At 40.3% G+C, this 20,625-nt stretch overlaps 1 protein-coding gene across 2 annotated transcripts; it reads left to right on the top strand.

Moving 5' to 3' along the window:
- Positions 1 to 1,918: 1,918 nt before the first annotated feature.
- rfx3 (regulatory factor X, 3 (influences HLA class II expression)) lies at positions 1,919 to 20,199 on the top strand. 2 transcript variants are annotated; one of them, XM_040156756.1, is made up of 17 exons: positions 1,919 to 2,024; positions 8,077 to 8,189; positions 8,337 to 8,425; positions 9,347 to 9,605; positions 11,225 to 11,299; positions 11,594 to 11,775; positions 11,904 to 12,023; positions 12,109 to 12,233; positions 12,371 to 12,486; positions 13,344 to 13,459; positions 13,680 to 13,834; positions 13,939 to 14,036; positions 14,202 to 14,351; positions 14,520 to 14,728; positions 14,863 to 15,016; positions 15,372 to 15,414; positions 16,243 to 20,199. In XM_040156756.1, the coding sequence occupies exons 2-17, from the start codon at positions 8,082 to 8,084 to the stop codon at positions 16,521 to 16,523; spliced, it is 2,280 nt and encodes a 759-aa protein (XP_040012690.1). In that variant the 5' UTR covers positions 1,919 to 2,024; positions 8,077 to 8,081; the 3' UTR covers positions 16,524 to 20,199. The 2 variants fall into 2 exon arrangements, with proteins under 2 accessions (XP_040012690.1, XP_040012691.1); XM_040156757.1 differs by having other exon boundaries at positions 9,350 to 9,605.
- The last annotated feature ends 426 nt before the right edge of the window (positions 20,200 to 20,625 follow it).

The following is a 20,625-nucleotide window of genomic DNA, read 5'->3' on the forward strand; positions in this document are numbered from 1 at the left end:
TTTCCCAAAAAGCATCTGTCTAGTACTGCTAACCACAAAAAAGTGCTCCACAGTGGACACAGGTGATTGGTTAAGCTTTGTATCCAGTAGGAAGCTTCTTAACAATGCTGGCTTTGTTTGGTCACTGTTCCCAATTTAGCCCTACTTGTGCTATCTGGTAAAATATATGACACAAGTAGCATGCTTTATATTTAGTAATTTCATAGATATCTATATGACCAATAATTTTCTAGCAATATCCACCACTTTTGCACAAGGTAACAATTTAAGGCAACAATTTAAGGGTCAAATGTTGTTGTAAATAATCGCTCATCCAGCAAAGGTAAAAGTTGAGAATCAAACTGTAAACATTAATTTTCATTCCAAAGCTCTGAGGCTGATGTTAACACGGCCCAGGAACAAACACATGCAGTAGAAAAGAGCATTCATTAGGAGGGTTGACTTTAAAACTAAGGACAGTGAGAACAATGGCAAATAGATAAATAAATAAACATGACTGTCATTAAATACACAGCACAGAAGATCAACTAATAATGGCAGTCACCATTGGCCTATCAAGCCACCTGGTATGGTGATTACATGCTGGGCACTGCCTGTGAACACTTGTGGTTACAAATTCACCAAAACAGTGTGATCTATGTCCGGTTAATGAAAGGCAATCGTTCAGTCTCAGCATCCATTTTATGTGATATACCAAAAGTTTTGCCCCACTTTTCTTCCAGAACTTGCCTTACCTCTACCCTTCCAAACAAGGTGGGAAAACAGAAAAAGAAGTCCGGTTTTCATTTGGGCAAAATGTAATGCGATCTGCTCAGATCCCAAATCTGAGAACCAAGAAATGGCCGAAATACATTTTAAAAGTGAGCTCTCTTAAGATCTTTTGACATTGTGATTTCCATTATTTTGGAGAGGAATATACGAGTCTGAATGAATGAAAATTGATTATGACCTACTTCTGTATTTGAGATTGTTTAAACACTATACTCTGGAGTCGGGTATGAGTGGTTCTATGGTTAACAAATGCTCTTTTTATTCACTTGTGCCTGATTTTCTGAAAGTCAAGTTAATGTCCAGAGAAACATATATCCATGGGAAACTGACCTGTTATTACGCATGAGAAAGACAATGAAAAGAAAATACCCAAATGTTGCTGAGACGGAGACAAACACCAGAACGGACTAACACGGTGTCTTTAGGGGCACTTTAGGGGATTTTGCCCTTCACAGCAGGACTTGGTGACAGGCCTGTGACCTCTAGTGTGCATATGGCATACATATCAAACATGTCTAAACCTGTCACTCTCTCTCTGGCCAAAAAATAAATAAACTTTTCATCTTCAGAATCTTAAAATACAAGCATATAAAATTTGCAGTAGAAAATTAATTCAGTTTAAAAAAAAGAAAAGCATCACCATGAATCATCATCATTATAGGGCAAATCATAATTATGGCAGTAGGCCATGAAAATACAGTAATACCAAAATCACGAAGTTACGAAGGTTTTGGATCATGGTTAGGTGTTTATAAAACTTTTGAGGCATCAGCTGAAGGAAAACAAAAGCCCACAGCATCCTGAGACCAACCTGTAGACTTGTATTGGTCAGAGAATACAGAAGTCGTGTTTGCAGCTATAGGGAGCATTGAAACAAATGCCTGGCTTTATTTAAACATCCTGTAACATGTCAATCACACTTGATGCGTCAATTCCTCCAGCGAGGAATTAAATCAGACTAAACGCAAGGGCTCGGGTGTAAATGCCGGTCTTGGAGGATACTCTCATTATACTCAAATACATATCGGTGTGATTTTATTTCTGATAAGACTCTACTTAGTGCACTTTAATCTCCTCCCACCTGCCTGTTAAGGTTGCGCGCTCCCGGTGAGTTTTATAGCAACTGTTGCCCAGTGAAGCAGCGCCATAGTCACCGTAGTCCTGGCGACTGTAACCCACCAACAACAACCTCTCGCTCCATCATTACCACCTCCTCCACCATCCTCATCTTCATCAACCAGTCCACAGCTCAGGTTTGAATACATTCTTCCCTATTTTTAGCCCGAATTCAAGTCCTTTCTCGCTTCAAGGGATCGTTTTTTGAAGGAGATATTAATGCTCTGGGTTATGTTTTGTCCGCTGCTGAATGAAGGCTCGCTGAATAGCTGGGGTAGTTTGCTAGCGAGGGTGTTTCTTTGTAACGTGTTAGCCTGCTTGCTAACGTTGCCTGTAGATAACCACAGATGTGAGAGGAGCTAGCAGTGTCCTCTCACGGGTTGCTTTGTGGCTAGTACTTACCCAAATGTAGTCAGTTTGGCAGAAAACGGTTTTTCCTAGTAACTTATTTATTTAAACTTACCATACTGAGTGGTAGCATAGGTCTGGGCTAGTCACTGATGCTAGCTGGTCAGCTGGAGCAGGAGCAGGTGTCTGTTGTTGCTAGGTTGCTAACTCCAGCGTTGCCTTCTGACAATGCCTGTTGGTATCTCTTTTTTTTTTAGCTAATGTTGCGGTGATATTGCAAGTTTGTGTTTCGTGTGATTCATTCTTGTTGGTAATACACAATCAATAATGTCGATCAGCAATGGAAAGTGCTGTGAGCTAGCTTTCCATACACTAACTGCTATTGGCAATAGCAAAGCCATTACTTTCCCTTTTGTCTTAGGGAGCAAGATAGCTTCGCTAGCTTTCCATCTACCCTCTTTGTGGCATCAGATGGCTACGATAAGATATCTGATTTTGATAAGTTTTGCAGTGGTCAGCTCTGAGAGAAAAAAACGCTTGGCTGATTAATATTAAAATACCTTAATGTTAGCACCCATTTTTATCAAGAATCATTTTGTTATTCTGAATTGCAAATTCTGTATCTGGGTTTGTAAACGTCGGGGTTTATCCGCCCCTTCTGCAATACAGGTCTACTCAAGAATTATTGACTAACAATTAAAAGTTTACATTTTGTATTTATGTAATACACATGTACTGTATGTGTGCATGCATGTCATGGGTGCGCAGGAAAGAATAGGAGTGTATTCAATCCAGTATGACACTGTACAGGGGGAAGATGCTTAGTCGTGAGTTAACAGCTTAATATTGTGCCATTTTTGTTTTAGGTACACTTTAAGTGGGTAAAAACAGTCACATCTATTTCAATCAAATATACTATATTTCTTCTCCTCATTTTGGAATTGTGAACTTGATTTTTAGGATTCCTTAAACCTGTGGGTGGCTCATATAAGTAGAGACTGGGTTTCTTAAGGTTGCATCACAATTATTCTTGGGTCCACTGGGTCTCCTGTACAGCTGCAGCCCCCGATTCCTGTTAGGGGAGAGAACAGGTGTGTGTGTGTGTGTGTGTGTGTGTGTGTGTGTGTGTGTGTGTGTGTGTGTGTGTGTGTGTGTGTGTGTGTGTGTGTGTGTGTGTGTGTTTGTGTGTGGAGGACAAACACACTTAAAGTTGTGGTGGGACTCCTGACCATTGAGGCTAATGTATCCACCACAGAAAAGGTATTCAGCAGTCAAGAAACTTCAGTTGTGCATTGTCATCCTTAGAATTTGGTTCTCTTTTTAATTGTATGTTAGTTGTCAATCATTTATCTGTAACTACTCATGTAGTAATTCCTTTGTATGAGAAAGACCTGTCATGGATAAACAAGTGGGCCTGACAGCACCAGAGCAGTTCAAATTAATTAGGTCAAAATACTAATGATACCATTCTTGCGCTTACTGAAGGCAAAGCCTAAAATAATGTAAACATATTGATCTATGGGCATATACAACCAAAAATAGGTCATGCCAGACACAAAAAAGGATGTTGGGAACTGCTAGTTATCAGATCATGTTACCACTTACCTGTAGTCTGGTAGGGCAGAAATAGTACCATGCCACCTGCTGCCTGGATCCTGTTGCATTTCCAATCACTTAAAGAGGGGCTGATTAATTAAATTATTCAGTCATCCATTTTCATGGCTTAGCAGAATACGGTATGTTTGGTTTGTTATTTGCCCCAGCCTGCCAGAAATGATGTGTGCTGTTGATGAAAGGGGAACTTAAAGGTCCTTGTTTTTTCCTTCATAAACCCAAATCAGGCAACGAGGCTGAACAATGAACATTTAGATTCATGTTAGGATGCTTCAGGATATTTTAGTACATTTAAAATTTCTGTTTCCCATCTTGACCTCAAATCAGATTAAAAGTTGGACACTGGCTTTGTTACTCTGACTTTTTTTGGCAGCGCTAACAGTATCCCATTTATTAAAGTAATGTCTCTGACATTAAAATCAACATCAGGAAAAAATGTAACTCACTCCCAGTTTACTTTATAATCTTAAAACCCAACCCCCAAACAAACAGTTCTTTGCATTCCTCCCCCAACTTCAGCCCCCAATTACATCTCCCTCCACCTGTTTTCCTACTGTACTAGTGCCTGATCATGCTCCTGTTTTGCCCTGGGTTGAAAGTGTTTGTAAAGAGGAGATTTTGTGTATGGTGTACTTTTCAGCCTTGATTACCAGCTCGTATTTCTTAACTTGGTGCATCAGACTCCGCCTTTCATACATGATCATTAGAGAGGGGAGGCAAATGATGGTTCTGTGAATTTTCTGGTAGCTGCGACTGTGAACCTTGCAGTCTTTAATATTTGTTGCCTGTAACGTTAGCAAGAGGAATTTAGGGGAGAAAACGCAGGGCGAAATGTTGCCCTCCTTGGTGGCTTTTGTTCCTCTGTGTCTTTGTAGTGCTTGCACTTGCTCAGTGGAGCACAGCATTTAAGTGGGCCACAAGGGAGTGCCTGAATGGTGAGGCAGGAGGTGTGTTGTGTGTGTGTGTGTTGTGTGTGGAGGACAAACACACTTAAAGTTGTGGTGGGACTCCTGACCATTGAGGCTAATGTATCCACCACAGAAAAGGTATTCAGCAGTCAAGAAACTTCAGTTGTGCATTGTCATCCTTAGAATTTGGTTCTCTTTTTAATTGTATGTTAGTTGTCAATCATTTATCTGTAACTACTCATGTAGTAATTCCTTTGTATGAGAAAGACCTGTCATGGATAAACAAGTGGGCCTGACAGCACCAGAGCAGTTCAAATTAATTAGGTCAAAATACTAATGATACCATTCTTGCGCTTACTGAAGGCAAAGCCTAAAATAATGTAAACATATTGATCTATGGGCATATACAACCAAAAATAGGTCATGCCAGACACAAAAAAGGATGTTGGGAACTGCTAGTTATCAGATCATGTTACCACTTACCTGTAGTCTGGTAGGGCAGAAATAGTACCATGCCACCTGCTGCCTGGATCCTGTTGCATTTCCAATCACTTAAAGAGGGGCTGATTAATTAAATTATTCAGTCATCCATTTTCATGGCTTAGCAGAATACGGTATGTTTGGTTTGTTATTTGCCCCAGCCTGCCAGAAATGATGTGTGCTGTTGATGAAAGGGGAACTTAAAGGTCCTTGTTTTTTCCTTCATAAACCCAAATCAGGCAACGAGGCTGAACAATGAACATTTAGATTCATGTTAGGATGCTTCAGGATATTTTAGTACATTTAAAATTTCTGTTTCCCATCTTGACCTCAAATCAGATTAAAAGTTGGACACTGGCTTTGTTACTCTGACTTTTTTTGGCAGCGCTAACAGTATCCCATTTATTAAAGTAATGTCTCTGACATTAAAATCAACATCAGGAAAAAATGTAACTCACTCCCAGTTTACTTTATAATCTTAAAACCCAACCCCCAAACAAACAGTTCTTTGCATTCCTCCCCCAACTTCAGCCCCCAATTACATCTCCCTCCACCTGTTTTCCTACTGTACTAGTGCCTGATCATGCTCCTGTTTTGCCCTGGGTTGAAAGTGTTTGTAAAGAGGAGATTTTGTGTATGGTGTACTTTTCAGCCTTGATTACCAGCTCGTATTTCTTAACTTGGTGCATCAGACTCCGCCTTTCATACATGATCATTAGAGAGGGGAGGCAAATGATGGTTCTGTGAATTTTCTGGTAGCTGCGACTGTGAACCTTGCAGTCTTTAATATTTGTTGCCTGTAACGTTAGCAAGAGGAATTTAGGGGAGAAAACGCAGGGCGAAATGTTGCCCTCCTTGGTGGCTTTTGTTCCTCTGTGTCTTTGTAGTGCTTGCACTTGCTCAGTGGAGCACAGCATTTAAGTGGGCCACAAGGGAGTGCCTGAATGGTGAGGCAGGAGGTGTGTTGTGTGTGTGTGTGTGTGTGTGTGTGTGTGTGTGTGTGTGTGTGTGTGTGTGTGTGTGTGTGTGTGTGTGTGTGTGTGTGTGTGTGTTTGTGAAGGGGGTTGGAGTGAGGCAACAAGAGTGTGTTGTGATGCAGGGGCTTTTTTTCCTCGATTAGGTGGGCTCGGTTGGGCCATGTACTTTAGCTTTCAAACTGCACTGTGGAACATAAGTCTACATTCTCCTCCCTCCTCAAGTCCTTTTCTTAGCATTCGGATGTAGTTAGCTGAAGGCTAAAGTTTAACGGTGCAGAATGACACTTTTATCACTGTGGTAGCCTGCATCCTAGAGCTTTCACAATTCAGGATAAAAGAGTTGTTTGTGTGTTGTATGTTAATCATATGTTTAATCAGGTTGTAATTTTTTGTGAAATGTCATAATTTACAGTGCCTTTACAAAATTACAGGTTATAATATTTGCCTCTCTGCATATTAGTTTATTTTTCCACCAGCCACACCGGAGCCTGTATGATAGTGAGTGCATATGCACATATTCTCCTCCCCAAGGTGTTCAAAATAGTCATGCTGAAAGCAGATGGCTTTGCGATAATGAATCTCAGTGCCCTTTTATCTTTAAAGAAACTGATGATTTTCCTGCTTTTTTATTTTCCCTCGCACTCTCAATGCACCAGGAAAGATTGACTCAGCTTTGTAATCCAACTTTGAGGTTAGTCACCCCAACACAAATAAAGAAAAAGGCCAGTATGATATTGAAGATAAAGGGAAGGGGCAGTCTGCCCCTGGAGAGATTCAAAGCTGTTAGGAGACCCAGCTTAATTAACCAAGAGAGGCTTGCTCATGGAAACTGTGATGGGGAGGAGGTGGCCTTCCCTTGGAAGGAATGGGTGATGTTAGCCATACTATTATTAACTCATAAACACAGGTTCACCAACATTCTCTCTTCTCACTTTATCCTTATCTTCAAAATATTACACTTTACCCTTGGTTAGTAAGTACTGTAGGCATGGTGTCTGATGCACAATATAGCTCTTTTATTAGTAGTATTGATGCTCTTGGGTAAAGTCACTTAAAAATTAGATAACTTGACAGTTGTTCTTAGTATATTGTAGTAGTGATTCAGGACTTCCAATCTCAAGTAACATTAAACCTGTTAAAGGTGGGACTGAAGCAGCATCTATTTGGAGTTTGTTAAATATTAACTTGTTTTATGGCTGTGAACATGGAGACAAGACCATGTGTCACTGATGCATGAGGCTCTCAGTACATTGAGTACTCCTAGGCAAAAACAGGTGTTTGGGTAGAATTGCTCTAGAGCAGCTTTAGAAGCCTTGATTTGGGCAAAACAGAAAAGGGTCTGTGATGATACCTCAAGTTTTCTACTATGCCTTGATTAAGATCTGATTTAGGGATATTTTATGCCCTGGGCTAACCAAATCATGAGGATAATTATCGGATGTATTTTCCTCTATACAAAGCGTTTTTTCATGTACTATGATGGATTTATCTTTTGGTATTACATGCAATATGTTCTAGACACATGTTAAGGATAAGGTTTATTTGAGGTTCATGGCACTGATTTTGTGACTATTATACCAATTATAAAATAAGAGAGGGTAAGAAATATGGTCCTTTTTTTTATTGTAAACTCGAAGCCTGTTTTTCAAGAACAACCAGAAGAGTACAAGCATGTATCAGTAAATGTACTCACTGTTTAAATTAGTTATTAATCTTTGATGCATTAAGATAATTATGTTGTTGTTTTTAAGTTGTAAAGTTGCTTTGACAGCGAGTTCAGAGTGCTCTTATTTTTCAGCGATTGTGGATATTATCTATCCACGGTAAGACTGTGTTTTCTCTGTTTTGTTTTGTTTTTTTAGGCGCCATGCAGACCCCTGAAGCAGGCGCTGACTCCACCTCCACTGTCCCTCTTCAGACCACTGTGCCTGTCCAGCCAACCGGCTCCACCCAGCAGGTGCCTGTCCAGCAACAGGTACATCCAGCCTGTCTATGTGTGTATTCGTGTCTGAATGTTCCTGCACAAGTTTGCATATTGTACCTGCATTCGTGCATTTCCAGCAACATGGGATTTTAGTCAATTAAATGGGTAATTTGCAACTCTTGCAATTTGTTTTGCCAGGCCCAGACTGTTCAACAGGTTCAGCATGTTTACCCAGCACAGGTGCAGTATGTGGAGGAAAACAGCGGTGTCTACACCAATGGCAACATGTGAGTCACTCTGCCACCCAGCTCTCCTCTTACACCACTCCACAAATATTAGCGCTAAGTCTCTGCAGCCTGTTCTTTCTCCTCTTAAGTCTCTTCACACCATCATTCATGTCACAAGCACATGATGTTAGTGGGAGTGCATTGGTTTTTTGTGTTCGTATTCTTTTCTGAGGGGTTTGAGTCGTGTGTTTGATTGTGCTCAGTCACCTGAACATGACCAGAAGTAGGCCTGTCTTTTAAGTGCTGATGCTACGCAAGGGTCCCTTGGGTCTGAGGAATGGGGTTACATACACACTCCACTAACAAGCCCAAGCTGTGTTTGTCCTGCTGTGATACAGACATACACACACAGCAGTGTATGTACAGACACAAACACACAGTAGCTGTGTGACCTCAGCTACTGGTGGAAACACTTGTGTAAGGGGCACTGCCAGACTAAGTGCTTAGAAATAAAAAATCATGCATACACCAAACAGCTGGAAATATGGGCTGAGTACCAGGCTTGTGACAACATAATGTGAAAGTTATATTTAAAGGGGTCACCCAAAACAAATTTTTAAAATTTCTAAATATTTGATGTTACATAGAAAGAAGCCAATAACCATTACAAATGATGTCATTTTGAATTAATACGTTTTGGATTGTTTTCAGTATGATAACTGTTGTTGACAGTATTTGACTGTGCCCACACAAATGATAATAACCACATACTGTATAACTGTTACCATATACCCTCAACAGGTGCCTCACATAATTAAGAAACCATACTTGGACTAAAAAAAAATTTTTCCCAAGAAAACTCAAAATTATACAGCTAATTTCAAAGTTGCAATAAAAGCACTTCATCATTTAGACAAATTTTTCTCTGTTTTATGTTCAGTTTGTGAACATTGACTGACTGCTAACCTCTCTTTTGAACAGAAGAACATACTCGTACTCAGAGCCGCAGCTGTATAGCCAGAACAGTGGAGGGAGCTACTTTGACACACAGGGCAGCTCATCCCAAGTTACCACTGTTGTGACATCTCATGGCATGACCAACAATGGAGGTGGGGGAAGTGGAGGAATCAGCATGGGTCTGGCAGGAGGCCAGGTAATCAGCAGCAGTTCTGGGGCTTACCTCATGGACAACGCCGGACCGCACCCTGCCACCCAGACCGCACGAGCTTCCCCAGCTACTGTAAGTGCAGAGCACCCATCAATTGGGTTCCTCACTTGCCTTTTTTCCCTGCCTGCTTCTGTGTGTTTGTTCACACCTGACTAGTATTTGCAGTGACTTTAATATAAATTTCCTAATCTTCCCTGTTTAGATCCACACAGCTATTAGTTTGCCTACACTCTTCCATTTTGAATAGATGCTCTGTTTCTCTCTGACTTTACTGATCTATGCACTAGTTTGATCCAAAATGTAGGAAGCCAGTCTCTGAAGTATAGTTCCATATTTAAACTAAATATTTGTGTCATGTTTTCCAAAATTTCAGTGTGTACACAAAGAACACATATTAAGTTGCATTATAGAGAAACAACTTTTCTGTAAACCTCCTCCATGATTGTGTGAGGTGTGTTTTATCTCTAGCGATGATTCTATGCTGATGTATGCGATGCACTGCGTAGGCTGGGCCCGAGTCTCCGTAGTGATTTAACTACTGCCAGCCATGTTCACATTGTAACCCTTAATATTTAGTGTTCAAGTAATGCAGGCCTTTGTTTCCATCCCTCATTTCATCTGTCTGTTATTCCCACTTTGGTGAAGAAAAAAGGAAAACCTGAGAGACAGTTGTATTAAGGCGAGGACAATGGTCAGGGAAAGTGCTTCTGGAAAACCACAGCTCAACAGACTCACCCACTCCTCTCAAGAATTGTGGATTCAACAAACTGGTGCACACAGTACAAGAGCCTTGCTCTTTAGCTATGATCTGAATGCCCCATTAGGCATTTTCACATTGTCCACCGTAATGGTGCTTTCTGGCAGAAATGTAGCAATGTTCTTGTTTGTGTTTATTTTTTAACATTAAAAAAAAAATGTTTGCAAGGTTGCAAGTGCATTTTAACTGCCTCAGTAAAATAACAGTTCATCCTTGTCTAGTCTAAGTGATGTGGTACTTAGGTAAATAGGTCCAACCGTATGATTTTTTTTTTTTCTTTGTTTTTTTTACCAGAATAGTGAAATATTTAATTTGGTAGAAGTGTGAAACACTGAGCCACCATGATGCCAACAAGAAATACATTTAGCAATGGAATGTTACTAACTTAAGGGAATTTATTTTAAACTAACAATCCTTTCATGAGAGTGAATTTTGCATTTTCCATATACTGCATATCACACTTTGTAAGTAAACTTTCTTATACTATAATGACCGGACAGCCACATATAACCACGTCAGAGAGTTGCTGCTAAGCAGTCACACCCAATTTAGTAGAGATTTAATATTGGCATTGTCTAGTCTTTTGTTTTTGTAATGGAGTCTGGCTTTTCCTTTGCACGTAATAGTTGTTAGTAGACGAATTCTAGTGGAATCTGGAGGAGTTGTGTGTCAGCCAACTGTACACAATGGATGTACTTAGTTGGTCCTTACTGAGGCTATGTCCCTGTTTCTCAACTAGCCAAAGATTTTCCTGAAATGGCAGGTAGTCCTGCTCTGCTTGGGTTTAGTGGTGCTTGCTTTGGGATCTTTTCTAGATTCTCTTTATTTTTGCTAGTAGCCACTAATGTGTCTACATCAACTCTTTATTTTTCTTGCTTTCATTTTTTATTTCCCCCTCTTACATTTTGTTGTCCTGTGCTTCGTGGTTTATCAGATTGAAATGGCGATTGAGACACTCCAAAAATCTGAGGGCTTATCCAGTCAGAGAAGCTCGCTGCTCAACAGCCATGTAAGTTGCTTTTACAAATGCTTGCCCCGCCTTACCTACCCTTACTTTTGCTGAACTCACTCTCTCGCTGTTCTGCCTCTCTCAACTCTCTATACATTTTGAGTTTGGTGTGGTGCTTGCTGTTTTTGTTGCTTCTTTTAATTGTTACTGTTGCTTTAAATTTACTGGCTGCTATAGAAATGCTTCTGCAGAGCTGTGATGCAGCAGTTTACTGACTTGGTCTGAGGTCTTTCCCGACAGTTTGCGTGGACGAGTGTGAAACTCTTGAGTAAAACAGCATGTGTTCCCTTGTAGCTCCAGTGGCTGTTGGACAATTATGAGACAGCAGAGGGCGTAAGTCTACCACGATCCACCCTCTACAATCATTACCTGCGCCATTGCCAGGAGCAGAAACTGGACCCTGTAAATGCAGCCTCTTTTGGCAAACTCATCCGCTCCATCTTCATGGGACTCCGTACAAGGCGCCTTGGGACAAGGTTAGCTTTTTTTAGCTTCTCTTCTGTCCATCTCCTGTTCAAACAATTTTACCGTCCATGCGACCTTGTCTATTCACCTCACATCGAGACTCTGTCAGTATGTGTTCACCTTTGGTTTTGTCTTGCAGAGGGAACTCCAAATATCATTACTATGGTATACGTGTAAAACCAGATTCCCCGCTCAATAGACTCCAAGAGGACATGCAGTATATGGCTCTCAGACAGCAACCTGTTCAGCAGAAACAGAGGTACGCAGGCAGCTACACATGCATACAGACATGCAGTACTTTTCAAGAGTTTTCATTGTTACTGATGTGAGCCATGTGTTTTCAGGTTCAAGCCAGTGCAGAAGTTTGATTGTGGCTCTGGGGAGAATTACTCAGGTGGAGGCCAGCACCATCCTGGTGCAGCAGAGCAGACAGTCATTGCGCAGAGCCAGCACCACCAGCAGTTCCTAGGTCAGTGGCTTTTCTCTTTATCTGAATGTCTGTAAAACAAAAAACATGTGAAATGCACTGAATGCAATAATTTCTTATTTATGTTTGTCAGATTATTCCATAGTGGTGAATTAAATTTTTTTTTATTACCCCAACAGATGCATCTCGGGCACTCCCCGACTTTATAGAGCTGGACCTGGGACAGAGCAATACAGAGAACATCAGTCCAGAGGATGTGAAGGCTCTCCAGTCCCTTTACAGAGAGCACTGTGAGGTTAGATAAAGTGCATCTTTTTCCATTTTCACTGCAAAGTCAAAACAATACAATTTTTGCACTTAAGTAATTCCCTTCAATACTGTAGCATTCATTGATATAACATCATCTCTCACTACGATGTCATTGTGACAGTACATTTACCCTATTGATCTGCCTGGACTAGCTGTAATTTCACCACGACATTAATCTATTCCACTTATTTTCTATTAAGATTCTCATTCTCTCACAGAATCAAGTCCATGTTTTTCCCCATTACATATTCATGCATTAATCCACCAGTATCTATCATCACAGCAATTTAGTACTTTAATCTTATTTAAGCTATCTTTAATAAGAAAAGGCTGATATGGTTGAAAATACTGAACTAAAATTTTACAAATTTTGAAAAAGAGCACACATTTAATCTTTGGCTTCATTCAGAGCGTGGAAACTTTGGGAAAGGTCATGTGTGTTTATAGTGACAGAGATTCGTAAATGCCATCCCCTGGCATTTTCGAACAGTTTTCAATCACAACCCTCCTAATGTCTGGGGAACTAGGGATCAGGTCATTCACAGGTGATGACCCAAGTCCTTATGGTCTCACCAGACAGCACACACCTTGCACAGCTTGTGCTTTCTAGCCATGCAGATAGTTTGGTTGATATGCCGAGGTTTTGAGATGCCCACGTATGAGATTTCTGTTGCCACGTCAATACAATGGAGGTGAATGGAATTTCACATATGCTCCTGAGAGCCCTGACAAAATACATTTGACATTTTCCTGGTCCCTCTGGATAATCTATAGACATTGCTCTCAGTCTGAACAGTAGTGAAAACTATTCATTGTTTTTGTTTATTCTCTACTTTTTTTCAGGCTATCTTGGATGTGGTTGTCAACCTTCAGTTCAGTCTAATTGAGAAGCTGTGGCAGACGTTCTGGCGTTACTCTCCCCCTGACTCAGTAGAGGGTACCACTGTAACAGAAAACAGGTGAGGTCAAGGTGATTGTGATTTAAACAGTTGATTGATATATTTATTTATTTATTTATTTTTTTTGCTTAGATGGAGTCTGTCATGTTTTGCTAAAAATAAATATTAGATACCAGAACATATTTAAATAGTATAAATTTGAACTTAAAACATTTTAGGACAATCTGATTTCAAAAGGCATCTGATTTCAAAAGGCAAGTCTGGTTTGCTCATTCTGCAGCAGCATTAGTGAGATCGAAGCACGACTCCCCCGATCACAGCTATTGGTGCTGTGCAGAAACGAGGCTGTACTCAAATGGATGAGCACCTGTGACCATCTAATGTACCAGGCCCTTGTGGAGATCCTCATTCCTGATGTCCTGAGACCCATTCCCAGTGAGTCACAGTCATGAACACCTCTCATGTTTACTTGTTTGCTGTTTTAATGCTTGTAATGTCATAACTAACTCACTGTTGCTTTTTGTCATTTTGTTTTTCAGGTGCCTTGACTCAAGCCATTCGCAACTTTGCCAAAAGCCTGGAAGGTTGGCTCAATAATGCCATGAATGCCATTCCACAGAGAATGATCCAGACCAAGGTACACTATTGCAGAGTCTACCTTTGTGAAAATGCTACACAAAAATTCCCCTGTTACTGTTTCCAAAATAAACAATTAGTCATGAGAGTAATATAGTTTTGAATGGCATGGACGATATACTTACAGTAGGTAACACCTGGGCTTTTGTATGCCTTGTTTTCACAGATTGCCGCTGTTAGTGCCTTTGCGCAAACACTGCGCAGATACACATCTCTGAACCACCTGGCTCAGGCGGCACGTGCTGTGTTGCAAAACACATCACAGATTAACCAGATGCTGAGTGATCTCAACCGTGTTGACTTTGCCAACGTACAGGTTAGAAAAACTCTTTGTGTTTGAATATTCAGCGGTAGTGCTTTTGTTATGTGTACTATAATACCCCTTCTCTATTATCCATTATGTCAAAAGAATATACATTTTTTTTACTTATGCTTTCCCTGTAGAAGTTTGAACCTCCATTTCTTTCTCTATATTGCTGTATAGGAGCAGGCATCATGGGTGTGCCAGTGTGAGGAGGGAGTTGTTCAGCACTTGGAGCAGGACTTCAAGGCCACACTGCAGCAGCAAAGCTCTCTGGAGCAATGGGCAGCCTGGCTGGACAACGTGGTCACTCAGGTGCTCAAGCCCTACGAGCATCGGCCCAGCTTCCCCAGGGCAGCTCGACAATTCCTGCTCAAATGGTCCTTCTACAGGTCTGCAAAAAAACATCCATACTTAGACCCATCGGAGAGTGTGCAGCATTGTTTTGAATAGACAAAACGCTTAGTGTTTTTTTTTTTTTTTTTTGTTTTGTTTTTTGTTTTGTTTTTTTTCCTTGTCTCTGCAGTTCAATGGTGATTAGGGATCTGACCCTGCGCAGTGCTGCCAGCTTTGGTTCCTTCCACCTGATTCGCCTGCTGTATGATGAGTACATGTTTTACCTAGTGGAGCATCGTGTGGCCCAAGCTACTGGAGAGACACCCATTGGTGTCATGGGGGAGGTACAACTGTGGCATCTTCTGTTTTTTTGTTTTGTTTTTGTTTTTGTTTTGTTTGTTTGTTTTTACTGTTTTTTTTATATATCGTGATGCAGGACTCGTATTGCTTTTCTGTCTCATTGTATTTTATACGACGATGTTGATACACTACAGTATATGACAGATATACTGAATGCCAGATATAAAATGACCTGTGAGAATTTTATATCTGTGGATGTAATGATGAAATGGATGAACTCATACCAGAGGGGAGTTTTTACGAAATTACAATCTAGTATCTCATTTAGATTAGGAAAAAATTAAAACAATGTGAATCACTAGTGGCCCCTCTTATTATGATGTTTGCTTCTGTTTTCAGTTTGACAGCCTCAACACCCTATCCCTCACTAACATTGATAAAGGTATGTGGCACAATCTGTATGCTAAAAAAGATTTTATCGTTTCCTACTGTTGTGTGACTATTGAGCAACAATTACGTTTTGTAATTCAAAGGACTTTGTATGTGCTTACAGTCAGTGGAATTTAGTGGTCATTTAAGTCAGTGACAGGCAGTCGAATATATGGTTAATGAGCTTGGAATGATAAGACATTCAATGTAAAGATTTACATTTTTTGAACTAATTACAATGAAATGTGATACCAAACACTGGCAAAAGATCTATTGAGCCTGATCTTACTTGTTTTTGGGTAGCCTAATACAGCAGACATCACACAATATTGTCAAAGTATTGTTACATTAATGTATTTCTATTGATATACTTAATCATTTTACTCTGATGTTTAATTGAAAAAGCCTGAATCATGAAAAAAAAGATCTGTTGTCTTTTAAACTGTTAAACTGACAAAACTGCAATATGGTCACCAGCAGCAGCAGTACAGCAAACATGAAATTCATGGAGGAATGGTTTCAATTAAACATCAGTGAACGCTTCAGCTAAACATCTAGAGAAAAGAGTCCAAGATCTTTTTTATAACTGCCTTTCGCGAGCAGAATACATAATTGGGACAGCAGCTTTGAATATCACTTACCCATCCAGGCTTGTTGATGTAGGAAAATTTAGATTTTTGGAGATGAGAGGGAGGAAGGGGTATGAGATAATCCACTAAAAATAAATAAACTAAAAGTCAAACTTTTGCATCTTTTCCAGGTGTGTGAATCTTTCTTTAAGTGAGCTCTTGAGCCTAAACCATTGTTTTATATACGGTATGTGTTGCTTTCTCCTGTCAAGATGAAACGAGTGGGATGGACAGTGACTTAGAAGAGGACACAGAGGAGTCCGGGGAACCTCTTGCCAAGCGGGAGAAGTCGGAGCATGAGGTGATCCAGGTGATCCAGGTCGGTGCACTAGAGGATGGGTCCCACCCTGTGGTGGGGGTCGTCCAGCCAGGTGTCCTCCACTCGCTGCCCCAGCCCCCGCAGGATCACACTGAGCACATCCTCACCCCTTCAGCTGGTACTCCCACCATCCGCCACTGCAGCACCACAGGCAACACCTACGCCTCCGTTTGAGGGTCCGAGGGCAGGGCCAACGGTGGCCTATTTTTGCTGTTTCACTCTCCACATATCTCTCTCTCTCTCTCTCTCTGTAAGTGTAGATGTTTTCGTCTTTTTCATGCATTGTCTCTGGTTGCACTTGTGTGGACATGCTCTCCTCTCCCTATCCAGCCTGGTCAGTGGAGGAGTGCTGAAATGCAGATACTCTGGCCAAGATGTGCTGTCCGTGTGTGACTGCTTAGATTCTGGATGTGGTGTCATCCCATTAGTCTGTGCTCTATCACAAAGCGGCAGCTTTTGGTGGAAGGGACCTGGAGGAAAAGGACTAATTTGACCCGTTAACGTTTTCCTGGTTAGTCATGACTTAACAGCAAACCTGCTGTGTATACAGACAAGTTTACCTTGAAGGAAAAATCGACTCCTTCATTCTACTGATGTCTCAGAGCTCAAATCCACGTCACTAGTCCCAGTGGAGCAGAGTCATCAACTGACTCAAGACCTTCGCCTATTGTACATAGTTTTGTTGTACTTTCAATTGGTATTACCCAAAACTCATGGTGCTATCATTGTTTTTCTTGAAATATCTAGTTATCCCTCTTAATTTTAGTATGATTTATGTCAACATGCATTCCAAATGCTGATTAACTTTTGGCTGAACAAAATGTTTTTGAGTATTGTATGTAGCTTAGAAAAAAAAAAAAGGGATAACTTTCTATGTATGTATGAAATCTAAAAAAGGATCATGGGGCAGTTTTGTCTGTTTGGTTTGAAAATTATTTGGTTGACACCTGCCGATAACCACTTAGAGCTTTTGGCCACAAAAAAAGAAACCCCTAAAGAAATATCTGTGCTGCTACTCATGTATATAGAGATTGAGAAGACCGGCTGTACAAAACCACTTCCTCAATGCTAGCTTTTCTTGTGCACTCTGTGCATAACGCTTGCCTTTGTTCATTTTAGATGCTCTGTAGTGTGATTTATATGACAAGCTGTAATCTTGAAAACAACTTACTGGACATGTTCCCCTGGTTTTGCAGTTTCTGTCTTAAAGAAATTTCTTAAGTTCATGAAGGACCAAAAAACAAACCAACAAGAGGAAGCTGAGAGTGAGCCATTTGGGCCACCCGAGAGCGGTTTCCTGTCCCACAGTGCCATGTTGCAGAGCAGAAGGAATGTCAGGGATTAAATGTACCTCGGCTTTATCATAGTGCCTTATCCTTAAATGCAGCTGTCCTTGTAGTCCTGACTGTGTGGTGTAGAGAGCCCACAGCCCCTCTGAATTGTCCCAGCCACAGATTTGGCTTTCTGGTGACTTGTGGCTGGATTTGGGCTGGCTCATCAGTGTTGAGACCAAGGAAAGCAGGCACAGACACACCTGTTGTTTTCTCTGGATCAGCTCTACTAAGCTTGTTACCTAACTGAATCATGGTCTTTAGCCTTGCTCCTGCCCTAACTCTGCCCTCTTGAGGCCTATTCTTGCATTAGCCTTTGTTATTGGGTGAAGAGCGTGTGTATGCGTGTATATGTGTGTGTTTGTGAACATGGATGCGTAGGTCTGCAGTGTTTGTATACAGTACATGCCTGTGTGTCTGCGTGCTTGTGTGTATGTGTTGGAACACATCCATCAGTCACCCTACCTCAAACCAGTGGTGCCAGCCCTTTGACGCGTGCAGAACAGTCACCAAACACTTATTGCACACACACCACTGTACTGCACAAATCTCAACGCGATAGAGAAAATCTACATTGCTTTTCTCTCACCTCTGATACATAGTGATTTCATTTTTTAGCCCATAAAATGCTTCATCCTTTGTTCCCTGTTTAAAGATCATCTTTGTACAGTGGACCAAAAGTAGATATTTTCTGATACTCAAAGAGATATATAGATATATATGTATAGTATATATAATGATGATACACTACATATATTTGTTGCTTTTTATGTGGGTGACCTGATTGTTTATATGTGATTGTTTCTTTTGGTAGCTCCTCTGTAATTAGTTTAGACTGTGAAGTGGGAAAGGCATGGGGACTAACCTTTGGTTCATTAGAGTACATCTATACTTGAACTGTTATAGCCTTCTATGTTGAGGAGAATATTGAGATTAATCCTCTAAATAGGAACGTTTTGCTACTAAATTAATTTTCATTCTTGTTTTTCATACCTGTTGGAATGGTGTGCACCATTTTCTGCAGAGATGTTTATTTATTGATATTTATTGTGGTTTTTTTTGTTTGTTTTTGGTTTAGATGCATATGTTACAATGGGAACTGATAATGAATCATGAATTATACCGCTGCAAAGAGCAGACCTACTGTACAGAAGGACCGGAAGTTTTTGTTTTTTGTTTTTTGTAAGTCATGTATGTAGGTTGATTATGGTTTTTAAATAAGTGTTAGCACTGTATTTGCTGTAATCAGCCCTTTAGGTTCTATCACTAGTCCAAAAATTCCTAGCAGTACACAGGATCTTTGCCATTTTTTTTTCTCAATCTACGTTGTGTGCCTGTGTAAAAAAACAGAAGTGCAAATACCGCCTGTCATTTAGGTTGTTACTGGATCAGTGGTCTCTTACTGATTTTTTTTTTTTTGTTTGTTTATTTGTTTGTTTTTGTTTTTTTGTTAAATTGTTTCCACAACACTTTAGGGAATCTAAAAAGTAAATTCTGGAATCCCCAAAGACACATTCCTTATTTACTAAACCTGCGATACATATCTCTTACTGTAGCCTTACCCTGATCCTACTGGCTTGAAATGTCTGGCATGCCAGATCTAGGAACTGAGTGCACACAAATCTTATATTCCTTAAGGAAAGTTTGAAAAGTCTGCAAGAAAAGGTCAGTGAACTTTTAAGTAGCTGGAAATTGAAGGCCTTGGGTATTTTGTTTACATCAGTCTGTGACCATAATGAACTTGCATGAGAGATTGCTCCCTGACTCTTGCTATTTAACTGTCAAATGCATGTTGGGAGAACACAGGAAAAATGGATACAAAAACTTAAGCCCTAAACCATCTTTTATACTTTCTCCAAATGTCTCACATACAGTAATTCTGTGTTGACATAATAATTGCAGAAAATGAACTAACCCCTTCCCGAAAGCTCACTTGACTGACTCACCACTCACTGAATTTTTTAGAATGCAGTTATAAAAAACGATTGTTTTCTTTCGAACTTAAAATTTGAAAATGTTATAAATCTGGGTAGTGTGTACAGGAATGAAGGTTTTGCAGGATATACTATCTTGCCTCTTACAGAATTATGTTTTGGGTTTTTTTTCTTATATGAATCCGAGCTCCCTTGTCATATGAATTAACTACAACACTTTAGATGGTATCGTGTTATTTTGTGCCTGAAGTGGAAATGGCTTAAAAAATGTTTCCTTTAAATCTTAATTGTGTGCATTAGGATCATAAGTGCTTTCTGGTCTTGCAAGCCTACCATGTGCTGCTAGAAGTTTTATTTTTTCCCCATTTTGTCTTTACATAGACTGACGTGCCACACAGTGATTTAGCTTTCTGCATCTCAAAGCCTGCCTGGTCAACACTGGACTGATGTTAATGCTGCCAACACAATTGTACTTTATTTCTCAGTGTCTTTGAAATTGAGAAGTAGGATTGTTTTTGTAACAGCTGTTTGCAAATGAGCCTGTTTTCAGCCAGAAAACTTAAAAAAAAAAAAAAAAAAAAAAAATTTAAAAAGACAAAAGCTATTCCTTAACTTGTCATCGGAGCGCAAAGCTAAGAAATGCCTCTTCACCTGCAAAACATGGCAGCTTCACTGACCCATAGCAGACTCCAGTGCCTTTAATTTCGCCCCGGCCAGAGCAGATGGCCTGGGCGACTATTGGGTCTCTGGTGGGCTACAGATAGAGGCTATCAGAGCAGACAGAGCACAGGTGCTGCCACTGAGAAGACACCAGGGCTGAGGAAGTATAAAGACCTTTCCTCAGACTGGCATAATTTATTATTTACTGGATGCGACACCACAGACACACACACACTGAGTAGTTTACGCATAGTAAATTATCTGCAAATGGCTTTTTATTGTATAGAACTGGTTAATGAACAAGGAGAGTTACTGTAAGTAAAATGCTCTGTTTGACTTGTTTTCTCATGA

This window comes from Xiphias gladius, chromosome 20, assembly GCF_016859285.1.
Source record: "Xiphias gladius isolate SHS-SW01 ecotype Sanya breed wild chromosome 20, ASM1685928v1, whole genome shotgun sequence".
Taxonomy (NCBI): domain Eukaryota; kingdom Metazoa; phylum Chordata; class Actinopteri; order Istiophoriformes; family Xiphiidae; genus Xiphias; species Xiphias gladius.

What these genes read in the sequence shown, in the direction of transcription:
- rfx3 (XM_040156756.1), top strand. Translation starts at nt 8,082, where the DNA reads ATGCAGACCCCTGAAGCAGGCGCTGACTCCACCTCCACTGTCCCTCTT. An exon ending in GCTCGCTGCTCAACAGCCAT is followed by an intron (nt 11,300 to 11,593) that starts GTAAGTTGCTTT and finishes GTTCCCTTGTAG; the next exon opens with CTCCAGTGGCTGTTGGACAA. An exon ending in GCACCACCAGCAGTTCCTAG is followed by an intron (nt 12,234 to 12,370) that starts GTCAGTGGCTTT and finishes TTACCCCAACAG; the next exon opens with ATGCATCTCGGGCACTCCCC.